The 13,351-nt window shown below is 40.0% G+C and overlaps 1 protein-coding gene across 5 annotated transcripts in view; it reads right to left on the bottom strand.

The window, feature by feature from the left end:
- MACF1 (microtubule actin crosslinking factor 1) overlaps positions 1-13,351 on the bottom strand; it is a gene marked incomplete at both ends in the record, with an annotated part of 419,220 nt that overhangs the window by 47,053 nt on the left and 358,816 nt on the right. For 4 of the 5 annotated variants that reach the window (XM_080692742.1, XM_080692743.1, XM_080692741.1 and 1 more), the window contains 14 exons: positions 419-588; positions 2,404-2,523; positions 2,656-2,862; positions 2,965-3,120; positions 6,136-6,309; positions 7,459-7,587; positions 8,340-8,537; positions 8,674-8,829; positions 8,920-9,093; positions 9,190-9,291; positions 9,574-9,675; positions 9,755-9,877; positions 11,314-11,540; positions 12,163-12,394. In XM_080692742.1, coding sequence (XP_080548868.1) covers positions 419-588; positions 2,404-2,523; positions 2,656-2,862; positions 2,965-3,120; positions 6,136-6,309; positions 7,459-7,587; positions 8,340-8,537; positions 8,674-8,829; positions 8,920-9,093; positions 9,190-9,291; positions 9,574-9,675; positions 9,755-9,877; positions 11,314-11,540; positions 12,163-12,394 — 2,270 coding nt within the window. The remainder of the gene's footprint in view (positions 1-418; positions 589-2,403; positions 2,524-2,655; positions 2,863-2,964; positions 3,121-6,135; positions 6,310-7,458; positions 7,588-8,339; positions 8,538-8,673; positions 8,830-8,919; positions 9,094-9,189; positions 9,292-9,573; positions 9,676-9,754; positions 9,878-11,313; positions 11,541-12,162; positions 12,395-13,351) is intronic. The other variant, XM_080692744.1, reaches the window with a different exon arrangement.

The raw sequence follows: 13,351 nt of genomic DNA, 5'->3' as shown, positions 1-13,351 counted from the left end.
TGAGGGTTAATGATGACAGGCGTTGCTTGGCACTTATTCATCAGGAACTGCTCAGCAAAGCCCAGGTATTATTATGGTTGAATGCATGCAGGGGCTTTGCACAGCGTCTGATACACACAGGGAGAGTGCCCAATAAGATGGGCATTGGTATTGCAAATTGATAATTTACAAATATTGAGAGTTTTAATCTTCCGTTACTGCTGGCTTGATTTTACAGGCCGCTGCCTGGCTAATACAGCAAAGGCTCAAGCTTAAAACAAGGATTTTAACACATTTTACTTGAATTACTGTGTAACTCGTTGAATTGAAATTTTCTTGCTGTCACACTAAGGCTTCTGCCATTTTAATCTAATAAAAGTCTTAGCTCCTCACAGGCCACACAGGGCCTTGAAGTGGGGTGGGAGGTGTTCATGCTCACCGCTCTACAGACTTGCCGCAGACAGTATCCCATTTGTCCCTGACTTCTCCTAATAAGTTGTCGAGTTTCTGAGCATCATCAGCAAGCAAAGTCTTTTCTTTCAGGGCTCTGCCAGTTCTAATTGTGGTATCATACACAGGCTGCTTGCCACCAAGAGTTTTCTGGAACTCCTGTTTCCAGAAAGAAAAATGAAACATGGTTTCATGTTAAAAATCAGATGACGGCATGAGATTCTGGGTTCAATTCACAGCACCAAAAGAAAAAAGAATAAAAGGCTTTATTTATTTTTTTTAATTTTCAGAAGAGAAACTAAACAGTATAAAAGCTGAAATTAATAACAAAATTAATTTGTGTGTGTGTGTATGTATGTGTGTGTCACTGAGAAATGAACCTAGGGGCATTCTGCCTTAGCTACGCCCCAGCCATATTTTCTTTTTTCTTTTTTTGTGGTACTGTGGTATCCTACCTCCGAGCTACACACCCAAACCTATTTTTTTTATTCTTTATTTTGAAACAAGGCCTCCCTAAATTGCAGAAGGCCTCACTAAGTAGTTGAGGCTGTTCACAAACCGTGATCCTCCTGTCTCAAATGTTTTTTTTTTTTTTTTTTTTTTTGTGGTACTACGGGTTTAACCCAGGGACATCATTCTACATCTGGGCCCCTAGCCCTATTTTATTATTTTTTTAATTTTGAAACAGGATCTTGCTAGGTTGCTGAGAGCCTGACTACTTACTGAGGCTGTCCTCAAACCTGCAATCCTCTTGTTTTAGCCTCCCAAGTACTAGGATTATAGGTGTGCGTCATCATGCCTAGCTCTCTCAGATCTATTTTACTTTTATTTTGTGTGGTACTGGAGATTGAATCCAGGGGCATTCTACCTCTTAGCCCTTTTTTTTTGGCGGCACCAGGGATGGAACCCAGGGGCATTCTACGTCTGAGCTACACCCCAGCCCTACTTTTTATTCTTTACTTTTTGAAGCAGGGTCTCACTGAGTTGAGAAGGGCCTCACTAAGTAGAGGAGGCTGTCCATGAACTATGATTCTCTGGTCTCTGCCTCCTGAATGCTGGGATTACAAGCATGTGCCATCACACCTGGTCCCCAGCCCTATTTCTTATTCTTTATTTTGAAACGGGGTCTAAATTGCAGAGGCCTCACTAAGTAGCTGAGGCTGGCCACGAACCTGTAATCCTCCTGTCTCAGACTCCCAGGTACTGGGATTACAAATGTGTGCTATCATACTGGTTTTATTTCTGATTTTGAAACAGGATCTCAGTAAGTTGTGGGAGGCCTCACTAAGTTGCTGAGCTGGCCTTGAACTCACCATCCCCTTGTTTCAATCTTCCAAGTATTAAGATGCCTGGCTTAAAATTAAAAGTAGTAAGGCTGGGCGCGGTGGTGCACACTTGTAATCCCAGCATTCAGGAGGCTGAGACCGGAGGATCGTAGTTGCGGACAGTCTCAGCTTAGGCTCTTTGCAATTTAGTGAGACCCTGTTTTAAAATAAAGAATAAAAAACAGGGCAGGGGGTGTAGCTCGGAAGTTAAATGCCCCTGGGTTCCATCCCCAGACCACCCCCCAAAAATTAAAATAGTAAATTGCTTATTCTAAGAAATTTATAATTTTTTGTTTATGACATATATAGCACTGCATGGTTCCTTTTAAAAGCCTGTAGTTTGACTGGCTACTTTCATATCCATTTTGTTTAATTATATTTAAAAAAGCAAATGTCATGGTTAGAGTAGATATAGAATGGAACCCCAGGGCTGGACTCAGTTGAAGGGTGCTTGTTTAACATAGGCGAGGCCATGGATTAGATCCCTCAAACTACAAACAACAAAAAAGAACCCTGGCTTTATCATCTTGACTTTTAAACATTAATCAGTTGTCTTTTGTTCCCAAACTGTTTCTGAATTCTGTTTTTAACAAGTTAGAATCTTTCGTGAATGCCAGGCTCAGGATTTAATAGGAGTGATGTGTTTTACCTTATGTTTAGAAAGCTGAAGTTTGATTTTGTCTGGGTCATTGGATATCTCCAGTTCTGAGTCCAGGTGACTCTCTGCATCTTCGAGCCAGTCAATCAGTTTTTTCCAAGCTTCATGGAACTAAAATTATATGAGAAGTTGTAATAGGAATGAATATGCAAACTATATAACTCATTTTTGAGAACAATTACAGAGACTCAAGACATGAAGCCAAAGGTTGCTGAATACCTAATACTTTTTTTTATAACTTACTTGTTTTGCCCGTTTTCTGGCATCATCTAGGGATCGGCCCCTTTCAATTGATCTCTGAACAACCTTCTCCCACCGAGACTGGACACTAACCAACAAATTCTTGATCAGAACAACATCTTGTTTTTGGCTAAGGAATTTTAACTGATTCCCAGTTTGATCCAGTTCGATGATCTGGTCTCGATGAGCATTGACTTCATTAGCAAAAACCTGATGGAACAACGTTGATCTTTAAACTTAAAATAAGAAGAAGGAATATTCCTTTCCACTGGTTCCTTCCAAAGGAAGGTTAACATCATACAGTATAGTTACCTTGTGCTCCTCTATCTGGGAAAGGACAGTATTTAGAATCAAGCTGGGGGGAGAAGCGATGTTTAAACTCTGCTCTGCGAGAGTGAGCCAGTTGATAAACTCTTGTAGGGAATTCTGGAATTCTGTTGCCAGGTTGAGGGCCTCTTCCAGCTTTAACTGAATTTAAATAAAACACAGACAAAAGAAAGTGCCAAATTCAGGAATTATAGCTTCTATGGCAAAGGCGTAAATTTACACCAAATGAAATGATCTTTAACTAAGAAGCATTTAATCAACCTTGAAACATGCCTCATTTGTTAAGAAAGAGATATTTTAGTGTCTAAAACAAACAAACAAATAAAAGGAAACAGTACAATTAGGAGCTAAGTTCCTCTCTTAGCCACTCTCAACCTCCTGAGGCACTGAAGAAGAGAGGTGAACAGACTCTTTAGTGGTGACAGTTACAGGACCTGAATCTTGCTTTGGGTAAAATCTTGGTTTCCTTCAAGCTACTTTTTATTATGTAAATAAAGATAGCTAAATAAAAACCATGTTACTGCAAAGATGATGTAAACCACAGTGCTATTTAAATACAAATTGTCAAGGCCGGGCATGGTGGCGCACACTTGTAGTCCCAGTACTTGGGAGGCTGAGACAGGAGGATCGCACAGGTTCGAAGCCAGCCTCAGCTACTCAGTGAGGTTCTCAGCAACTTAGTGAGACCCTGTTTCCAAATAAAATGTAAAATAGGTCTGGAAGTATAGCCTGGAGGTAGAAAAGGACCCTGGGTTCCACCCCAGTACCACACACACACAAAACAAAAACAAAAACACCCCAAATTTTCAGAAAATAGGGCACATGAAATGCCTGCGTCTGAAATGTATGATTATGTTACGGAAAAGATAATGTGTGACGGTATGACAGTCTGGGCAAAACAAAACAAAACCCCTAGCCACATGTCAGTTTTCAGAAACCTTGATGTAAATCATATGATTGTATGTGTGAGAGTGAGAGCAAGAAAACATGTGAGGTCCTAGGGATTGAACCCAGGGCTTTGTGCACTCTAGGCATGTGCTCTTTCATGAAACCACAATCGCAGCCCATGTGAACCAATTAAGAATGCCAAAAATAATGGCTCATTCAGGGCAAGTGCTACCGTCCATGAGCACACCACAATTCCAGAGTCCACAAGCTCCATTCTCGGGGACTTCTACCTCCAACATTTGAGTGACTACTTCTGCCTCTGGACCATTCACCAGATAAAAGAGGTACAATAATGACAGGCTGTTAACGAAATATATCCAGAATATGTTAAAAATGAATACGTTCATGGGAAAAAACCCACAAGATGTACACTAAAAAGGTTAACTGGTAGTGGTTTAGCTAATTTGATTACATATGACCTGTACTTTCTTTCCTCTTTGTGCTTTCAGGTCACTTTTGTAACCTCCTCCCAATACTTATTCAAAGGCAGAACATTTGCCTAGGATGTGTGAGGCCCTGAGTTTGATGCCTAGCACCACAAAAAAAAAAAAAAAAAAAAAAAAAAAAAAAAAAAAAAAAAATCTCCTAAATCTATCATATAAAATTTAGAAATTAATATTAATATAATGTAAATTCCTAGATGGCAGGATTTCCCCTCACATCATTTTATCTATGTATTCGTTAATACAGCAAACATACATATCTAATAACTTATTTTACTGATCCTGAAATAAAATGTTCCTACAAAATCAGAAGTAACTATCCATTTATTTATTTATTTATTTATTTATTCATTTATTTATTTTTGTGGTACTGGGGTTCCTGGAAGCTCTTCTACCTCCAGGCTACACTCCCAGACCTATTTTATATTTTTTTTTATTTGGAAACAGGGTCTCTTAAGCCAGCGAGGCTGGCTCCGAACCAGCGTGCGCCACCACACCTGGCAGAAGTAACTATCCTTGACATCTGGCTTTGCCTGGTCAGTTCTGATGATGGGTAACCATGTCTGGAGGCATTCTGCTCCACTATTAAGAAACCTTTTGATTATGAGCCACGGTCTGCCTGTTTCTTTACTTATTCTCAGTCTGCAGAAACTATAGGGATTAGAATACAGCCACATACTCCTTTGGCTATTTTTCACATCACAAAAACCACTGACCCCATACTAGAAGGATTTCATGAAATTAATGCTTCTTTCAAAATATTCAGTTATGTGTGAATATCTGTTTTATGTCCTTTTGTCCATTAATTTCAAAATGATAGGGTCTACTTTTTTTATTTTATATATTTTTGGTCCTGGGGATGGAACCCAAGGCATTCTACCTTCAAGCCATAACCCTAGCCCTATTTTATTTGGAAACAGAGTCTCACTACATGCTGAGGCTGACCTTGGACCTGCAATCCTCCTGTCTCAGCCTCCCCAGTACTGGGATTAAAAGTGTACACCACCACACCTGGCCCTGATGGGGTCCATTTATTGTTTCTATAGTGGCTGGTCCCTACTTGATCAGTAACTATTTATTGAATGTATGTGGCCAACATGTTTGTATGTATATTTCACATTCTATCTGACTAGCCAAGAATAAAGCTTTGTACTCATAAAAAAACAAAACAAAAAACAAAACAACAACAAAAAAACCCCAAACAACTTTGGGGGCAAATGTCTTGATCTCTGATTAAGACCTTTCTTTGCTATCCAGGAAAAAGAACTTGATTTTTGAGAATTAGTGAGAAAAGGGCATATAATTTATATCTCACATGATTTTTAGTAAATTTCTTTGCATTCTGCACTTATATTAGAAATCAAATTCCTCGTGGAGAATTGTTAGTCACACTCCTTACAATACCCTGTCCCCTCCCTCTCAAGTCCCCAAACCAGAAAACCCTTGTTTTTAAGTAGAAACACAAACTAGTGATAAATACTGAAGATATTATTACTCACAGTAATAGGAAGTAACATCTTAACTGGTAGGTGGAGAAGACAAGTGAATAATTATAAAAGCAAATATTAGCAGAAACTAATACCATCAATGCAATCTGACACAGATGGTAAATAGAAAAGGTAGCGTGACTAGAGTGGAGCCAATACTGAGGGTATTAGTTCTGCAACTTCTCTTACAATACTCTGGTGTTTGAAATATCTTCATAGAAAAAAATGGTAATCATGTGCAATCACCAAACAAATTGCTCAGGATTTTATGATAATACCTTTCTTTCTTCCATCTTACTGCTGACCACATGCCACTTCTGTTCCAAGAGTGCTACACTCTGTTCTGTCTTTGAGCCAGACCCAGAATCATCACGGCTTAGGAGCATGAGCCTGCCCTTGTCAAGCAGCTGATTGTAAGTCTCTTCCTTGGCTTTCAGCTGGGAGTAGAGTTCCTACAAGGAAAGGCCAGAAAAGTATCAATATCCCTTCCCTGGAAAACCCCACACACAGATTCACTAGTGTCGTCTGGAAAAGTCCAGAAAGGCCTCATCTTGGTGGGTAGGTGTGTGGGTGTTGTTGTTGTTTTTTTTTTTTTTTTTTTGGTGGTACTGGGGTTCCTGGAAGCCCTTCTACCACCGGGCTACACTCCCAGACCTATTTTTTTTATATTTTGAAACAGGGTCTCGTAAGCCAGCACGGCTGGCTTCGAACCTGCGCGATCCTCCTGTCTCCGCCTCCCAAGCGCGGGGATTACAAGCGTGCACCACCACGCCCGGCTATGTGTGTGGGTGTTTTGCTGGGGATTGAACCTAGGAACAGTCTGGACAGTTTTGTTTTTGTTTTTTTTTACTTCAAGACTTTTTTTATTCTTTATTTTGAAACAGGGTCTCACTAAGTTGCAGAGGGTCTTACAAGTTGCTGAGGCTGGCTGTGAATCTACACTTCTCCTGTCTCAGCCTCCCAAATACTGGGATTGCAAGTGTGTGAAACCACTGGGCTTTCCTCTTGGTTTAAAAGCTTCTTTTAAATCAATTGCTCAACTGGTAGGGAATAAAATCCACCATTCCTCCTTAATACTGAAATTATTTTGTCATCATGTAAATAGAAAAAAAAATTAGGATAAAGTGATCACAAAAATAGTCCTCAATTTATTTCCTCGTCATGAAGCACTTGCTAGAAGTTATGTTGTCTTTTGCTCTAAGCACACTTTCTTGAACTACTGTTTGAATCTCTGATTTCCCTAAGCTCCCAATGAGTCGTCTTCTTAAATAAAATAAAATGCTTTTGGTACTTAAGAATTGAAGTCTTCTTAAATACAAACACATCTATGCTATGCCTTTGTCTTCTGATCCTCTCACCTTCGAGTCAATATTCTTGTACCCACCAAATGGATCTAAATTTACCAGCTCATTCTTCCATGACAGCACTGCTATTCATGCTAGGGTAGTGAAGTCTATAAATAAGCAACAATGCCCAAAGCACTGTGTTGTTGGTAAAAGTATATTACTTTGTAGATACCCAGATACAAGCACCTCTGTGAACTCAGGAAGGAGCTAGTGAATGTGGGATGTCCATGCTCAATTTGAAGAAATCACTGTTACCATATGTGTATCAAGCTGTTCCCTAGCAGTTTCAGGAAGTCCTCCTGTGGGTTTAGATGCAGAAAGCTGGCTTTCCATTCTGGTCAGTTCCAAGAGGAAATCTTCAATTTCACTATGGAAACCCTGGGCCTTTTGGGAAAAAAAAAAAAAAAAAAAAAGACATCAGCAATGTCAGTAGTCAATTCTCAGCTTCACAACTAAACTTTCTAAATGATACAATGAAGACTTTATTGGGAGGAGGGGATTTGGGGTTGCTCTCAGGTACAGATGTTTTGCTGCAGGAAAGGTACAATCAATTTTTTTTAAATTTTTTGTGGTACTGGAGATTGAACCCAAGGGCATTCTACCTCCAAGCTACACCTGCAGCCTATTTTTATTATTTATTTTAAAACAGGGTCTCACTAGGTTGCAGAGGGCCTCACTAAATAGCTGAGGCTAGCCGTGAACCTGTGATCCTCCTGTCTCAGCCTCCCAAGTACTGGGATAACAAACATGCACCACCACACCCGGCTCAATTTGTTTATTGTTAGAATCTTAGAGAATCCTTCAGACCTCACTATAATACAGTATAGATATTTGATATTAGCTGATGAAAAGGCTAAGTGACCAAGATACTACTGATTAGAGAAACACCCGACTCGATCCAGGAAAAGATTGAATTTGTGAGCAAGGATGGTAATAGTAATGATCTACTAACTGAATAGTAAATAAAGGGATTGAACTACAAAGAAACCCAAAAAAGAACCACCCAATCAAAGCTTTTCTCCAGAGAAGCTTCATAGCGGCAGCACCCCAAATGGCTTTTCTCTCTGATGGAGGCCTTCTCCTTGGATGCTGTCATCTGCACAGCTTTTTCTGCCTCCCTTGGATGATGAATGTACCTGCTGTAGGGTTGACTGAAGCTGCTGCTCCCGCTCCTCTGTTTTCTGCAGTACTGACTCCCAGCACTGGTTCATAGTTTCCAAGCGGCTCCTTAAGCTGCTAGCATCATCTCCAGCACTTGACTCAAGGAGATCATTGCCAGCTTTGTTGACTGTTTCCACTGTGGCTTGATGAGCCAAAACATCATTTTTTAGCACCTAAAAAAAATGTTGAATGACATAATGTATCTCTATAGCTATCAAGCCTGGTTCTCTAAGGTATAAAGGACTCCAAAACCTTTTTGTAGCAATAGCTGGTCTCGAACTAACAGAGATCAAAAGTGAAAATACTTACATGGTGCTTCGCAAGCTCAACTTCAATGACTTTTGGGTCTCCACTTATTGGTCTCTGTGCATCCAGCAACTCTTCAGTGTGAGTCAACCAACTCATTAGTTCCTCCAAAGCATGCTGGAACTGGCCCAGGGCCAAGAGAGCACCTTCTAGCTTATGCTGCTCAGAACAAGACAGAGAGAGAACATTCATCAGGGAGTTGAAAAGAGAAAAGCGTTTCTCATTCACATTCACTTCCACTCGCCTTACCTGTCTGTGGGCGATTTTCTCACCCAGATTCTCCCAGAGGTGTTTGAGTTCTGTCAGTGGTTCTCGAATAATGTCTCTGTCGGTTTCATCAGTTGCTTTCTTTAACATCAGTTCACCCTGGTGATTGAGCTTTTCCATCTCAATTTGCTGTTGGTAAACCTCCACTTTGAACTCCTATCAGAGACACACTTCATGTAAACACCACACCAAGCCTTTAAAAACTAAAAACCAGCAGCAGCTTTTCTTCCAAAGCCATTCCTGGATACAAACCTTCATCTCATTTAACTGATCTTTAACAGTGTTGAGGTCCGTGCCAACAGGGGGCATGGTACACAGTTTGATCACAGTGTTATCCAGCCAATCAAACATAGCCTAAAATAAAAATACAAACACACAAAAAAGTAAAAATCAAAATGGTACAGGTGATTAGTATGATTCTTGGTAACACTGTGCCTCACAATAACTTGGGTTTGAACCTCTAGCAAGCAATGATTCCCACAGTCCAGCTTCACTGTGTGGTTGAATAAGCTCCAACAGAATGAGCAAGGAGGGTAAGTGGAGCTGTAGTCCACAAACGTGGTCTGCCCTGTTGCTGAATTCAGAGAGCAACTAAGAAACTCGTATTTCCTTAGTGGTCACCTTCCAGGCTCTCACCTGAAGAGTGTCCTGATACTGCACAGCGGCCTGCATGGCGTCCTCGAGCTTTTCTATCCTCTCCTTCCAAGTTTTATTTAAGTTCTCCCAGGCATTATTCATCTAGGAGAAAAACATTTGATCAGATTCTTCAATCAAATCCACTACTGTTTCATCTGAATTCCTCACTCTTTCTCCGTACCTCATCAATGCTCTTCTTCACTTCAGGCTTCTCCGTTTCTCCACAGGCAAAAATTAAATCTGCTCCAAGGATTCGGATGAACTCCAGCTCCTCATGCAAACCATCTGTCTCCTCCTTAATAGTCTACACGTAAAGAAGCAGTACATGAGCCAAAGCTGAAAGCAAAGGGGAACTTCCCAAACTTTGAAATGTCATTTACACCCCATCAAGAGCAACTGAGTGGAACTGTCAATCTCACAAAAGGTTCACAATTTTCTGCTTATCTAGGTAGTCCGTTTCAGACTCCAAGCAGTCACTGTTCAGGCACACACACTTTCTATCTACCTCTATCCATATCTACACATTACATACATATAAATAGGAACATGCAATGGTGACGAAAACAGCAGGGAGAGCAGAACCTGGACAGAAAGGAAAAAGTGCAAGGAGCATCAAAAATCTACTACTGGCTCATCCCTTCCTATCTCCATGAAGACTACAACCTATAACCAGAAGTTTACAGAGAAATGCAAAAACAAGGTGAAATCACCCAGCACACACTACACATATCAGTGCTGACAGATCAGCCTAGGAGGAGTGCTGGGCTACATAATCCTGAATAATGCAGTTCTGTGCCAGATCCTAAACATGGGTCATGGGCTGACGTTAAACAGGTAAGGAGGAAGAGAATATCTATATGAAATTAGCTAAAATAAAGTCAGAAATAATCAAGTAAGACAGGCTTTGAGCCAGGCATGGTGGTGCATATTTGCAATCCCAGTACTTGAGAGGATAAGACAGGAAGACTGCCAGGTTTGCAGCCAGCCTCAGCTGCTTAGTGAGGCCCTCTGTAACTTAGTGAGACCCTGTTTCAAAACGAATAATAAAAACTAGGCTGGGAGTATAGCTCGGAGGTAGAATGCTCCTTGCTTCAATCCCCAGTACTGCAAAAAAAAAAAAGTAAGATAAGCTTTGCTTGTGCTAAATGGATAAAAGGAGGCAAGAAGTATATGTACTAAAAACTAGACATCCCCAAAAAGGTATGTTAAAGTAATAATTGTTATCTCTGGATGATGGGTCCAAAATTGATTTCTTTCTACTATTTTTCTTCATTAAAGAAATCTACTATAACTGATAGATTAGCTTTTTTTTTTTTATTTCTAAGTGGAAAACAGTTTTAACCAAAAAGAAAAAAAAAGAAAAAAAAAAAAAAAAAAAAAAAAAGCAAAGCCAGGCATGGTAGAGCACTCATTCCAGTGTTTGGGAGGCTGAGACAGGAGGATCACAGGTTGGAGGACAGTGTCAGTAACTCAGGAGGACTTTGAGCAACTAGCAAGACCCAGTTTCAAAAATAAAAAAGGCTCTGGGTATAACTTGGAGGTAGAATGCCCCTGGTAAACTCCCAGTGCCACAAACAAAACAAAACAAAAAACACCAACCAACCAACCAACCAACCAACAACAAAACAAAACAAAACCACTTTCAAGGCACTTGGCATAGTTAAACAGTTAAAAACCTGCCTGGGTTAAGTGCTTTGCTAGCAGACACACAGTAAGTTGTTTTGTTTTGATTCCCCTTACCTCCGCAGCTTCAACCTGTTGCTTGATGATAGACGGGTCAATGCCTGGGCTTTCCAAGTCATGGACAATATCCTGGGTGTCTTTGATGGTGGTCAGAAGTGCTGCCATGTCGTACCAGAACTTCTCTGCTAATTCAAGGACATCAAGGAATTTAATTTCTCGCTCTTCAGCCCGAGCTTTGATGTCTTCCCAGAAGAATACCATTTGATCCAGTTTGTCTTGGATTTCTGAAACGGTAAAGAAGAGATGTGAGTAGGACTTTTCTAAATACTTTAAATTAGTATTATTAGAAATTCCAGCTAATTCTGACATTTTAAGTTAAACTTTAAAAAGAACTCTAAAGATTTATAACTAATGGATAGTTATCTACCTTAGCTTTATTACTGTTATTTCTACCCTAGTATTTTCTGCTTATGTTGGTCTTCCAGATGAAGGGATCTCAGAAGTAATCTGGAAATCTCTAATACAAAGGTAAAAACTCTGAACTTACAAAAGGGCTGAGATGGAAACTTTACTTCCAGTGTTCTGTGCTGAACTTGTATGTTTCCCATGGAAGCATTATAAAAGGTGGTTATGTTCTACTCACTATTGATACTGTAGTTTACTCACATTAGGGGTTAAAGCAACATTTGTTTCCTGGCCTGGGAATCTAACTACCAATTGTAACCTTGTTCAATGGGGAAATGTGTTCTGAATTCTAAATGACTGCCAGATGACTTTCTGGAATACTCATTACTTGGGGACTGTCATTATAGCCAATGAAATACATCTAATAGAATGCTAGAGATAACCTCAACCTGGAATTTATTCTATTGACTTTCTTTAAAAATAATTAGATCTAGCAAGTACCTTTTGCAGCCAGATCCTTGTCTGCTCCCTGGGATCGCCCAATGAGCTCTTCTCCGCGGCGCTTTAGGGCGTCGAAGGATGGCTGTAGCTTTTCTAGCTCCACTGTGGCACTCTTATTGTCACTGATGCACTCTCTGATCTTGTCGACTTCAGCAGGTATCAGGGGCGGCATTCGCAGGCGAGAGGAAAGATTTTCCAGAGTCTCCAGCATGGGCTCAATTTTATCATGGAACTAAATAAAGTTGGAATGTTAGCTGTCACCCTTTTTGGGTAAATGTTAGGGAATAAAGACAAGGTGTAAATCTACTACTATTTAGGATAACCTGTGCTCAGCTTAGCCCAATGGCTGGTTTGGCTAAGAGATTATTTTGGGAATAGTACACCAGAGCTGGCTCATCAGAAAAGGAGGGAGAGAGAAAGACAGAAAAAGAGAGAGAGTGAGTGAGAGGGGGAGGGGAGGGGAAAGAAAAGAAAAAAGAAAAAAAGGCAATATATATTTTAGGAGTCAAAAGATATAACATACCAAAAATCATTACTGCTATTCTGACTGATATGACAAGAAAGGGACGAGACTATGAAACTGGTAAGAGTCAGTATGCCAATATCTCAGATGATAGTTGCATGCAACAGATCAGACCAACAAGTCAAATATTCTCTTTCAGCTGTGTAAATGGCTGGGGAACTTCTATGTTACATGACCTGGAGCTTAAAAGTTATGACATAACAATTTTACAACCCACTGTATGGAACAGTGAGAGGGAAATGTTGGCACAATGAAAGGTAATTACATAAGGCCAAATCTAACCTTATTCTAAAAGAACAGTTACCTTTCTGCCTTTCTAGTACTTTGAATAACATGACTATAATTATAAAATCCTCATTTATAATTTGATACAGAGAGGGGAGAAAAGTGAGCAAAATAGGTAAGCTCGCCTCCTAAAAATGAAAAACAGATTTCCGTAATAAAAATCACCTCCGTCATTCCCTCATTTCTAAGTTCCACCCCAAATGAAAATGGCATAACAAACAGCAATAAACAAATTCATTCCACTAAAGTTAAGGGAAATTTCCCTATAGGTAATGCCCTCGATTTTCAGCTTTAAAGCAACACCCTAATCCCGATAGGGATGGACACCTTACCTCTGTAATCTGTAATGGTGGGCGCAGTCAACACAACAATGAAATGTGA

This window comes from Muscardinus avellanarius (assembly GCF_963383645.1).
Source record: "Muscardinus avellanarius genome assembly, chromosome: 3".
In the NCBI taxonomy this organism is placed as follows: domain Eukaryota; kingdom Metazoa; phylum Chordata; class Mammalia; order Rodentia; family Gliridae; genus Muscardinus; species Muscardinus avellanarius.
The sequence above is the reverse complement of the archived record's forward strand: the minus strand, read 5'-3'. Positions and strand labels throughout refer to the sequence as shown.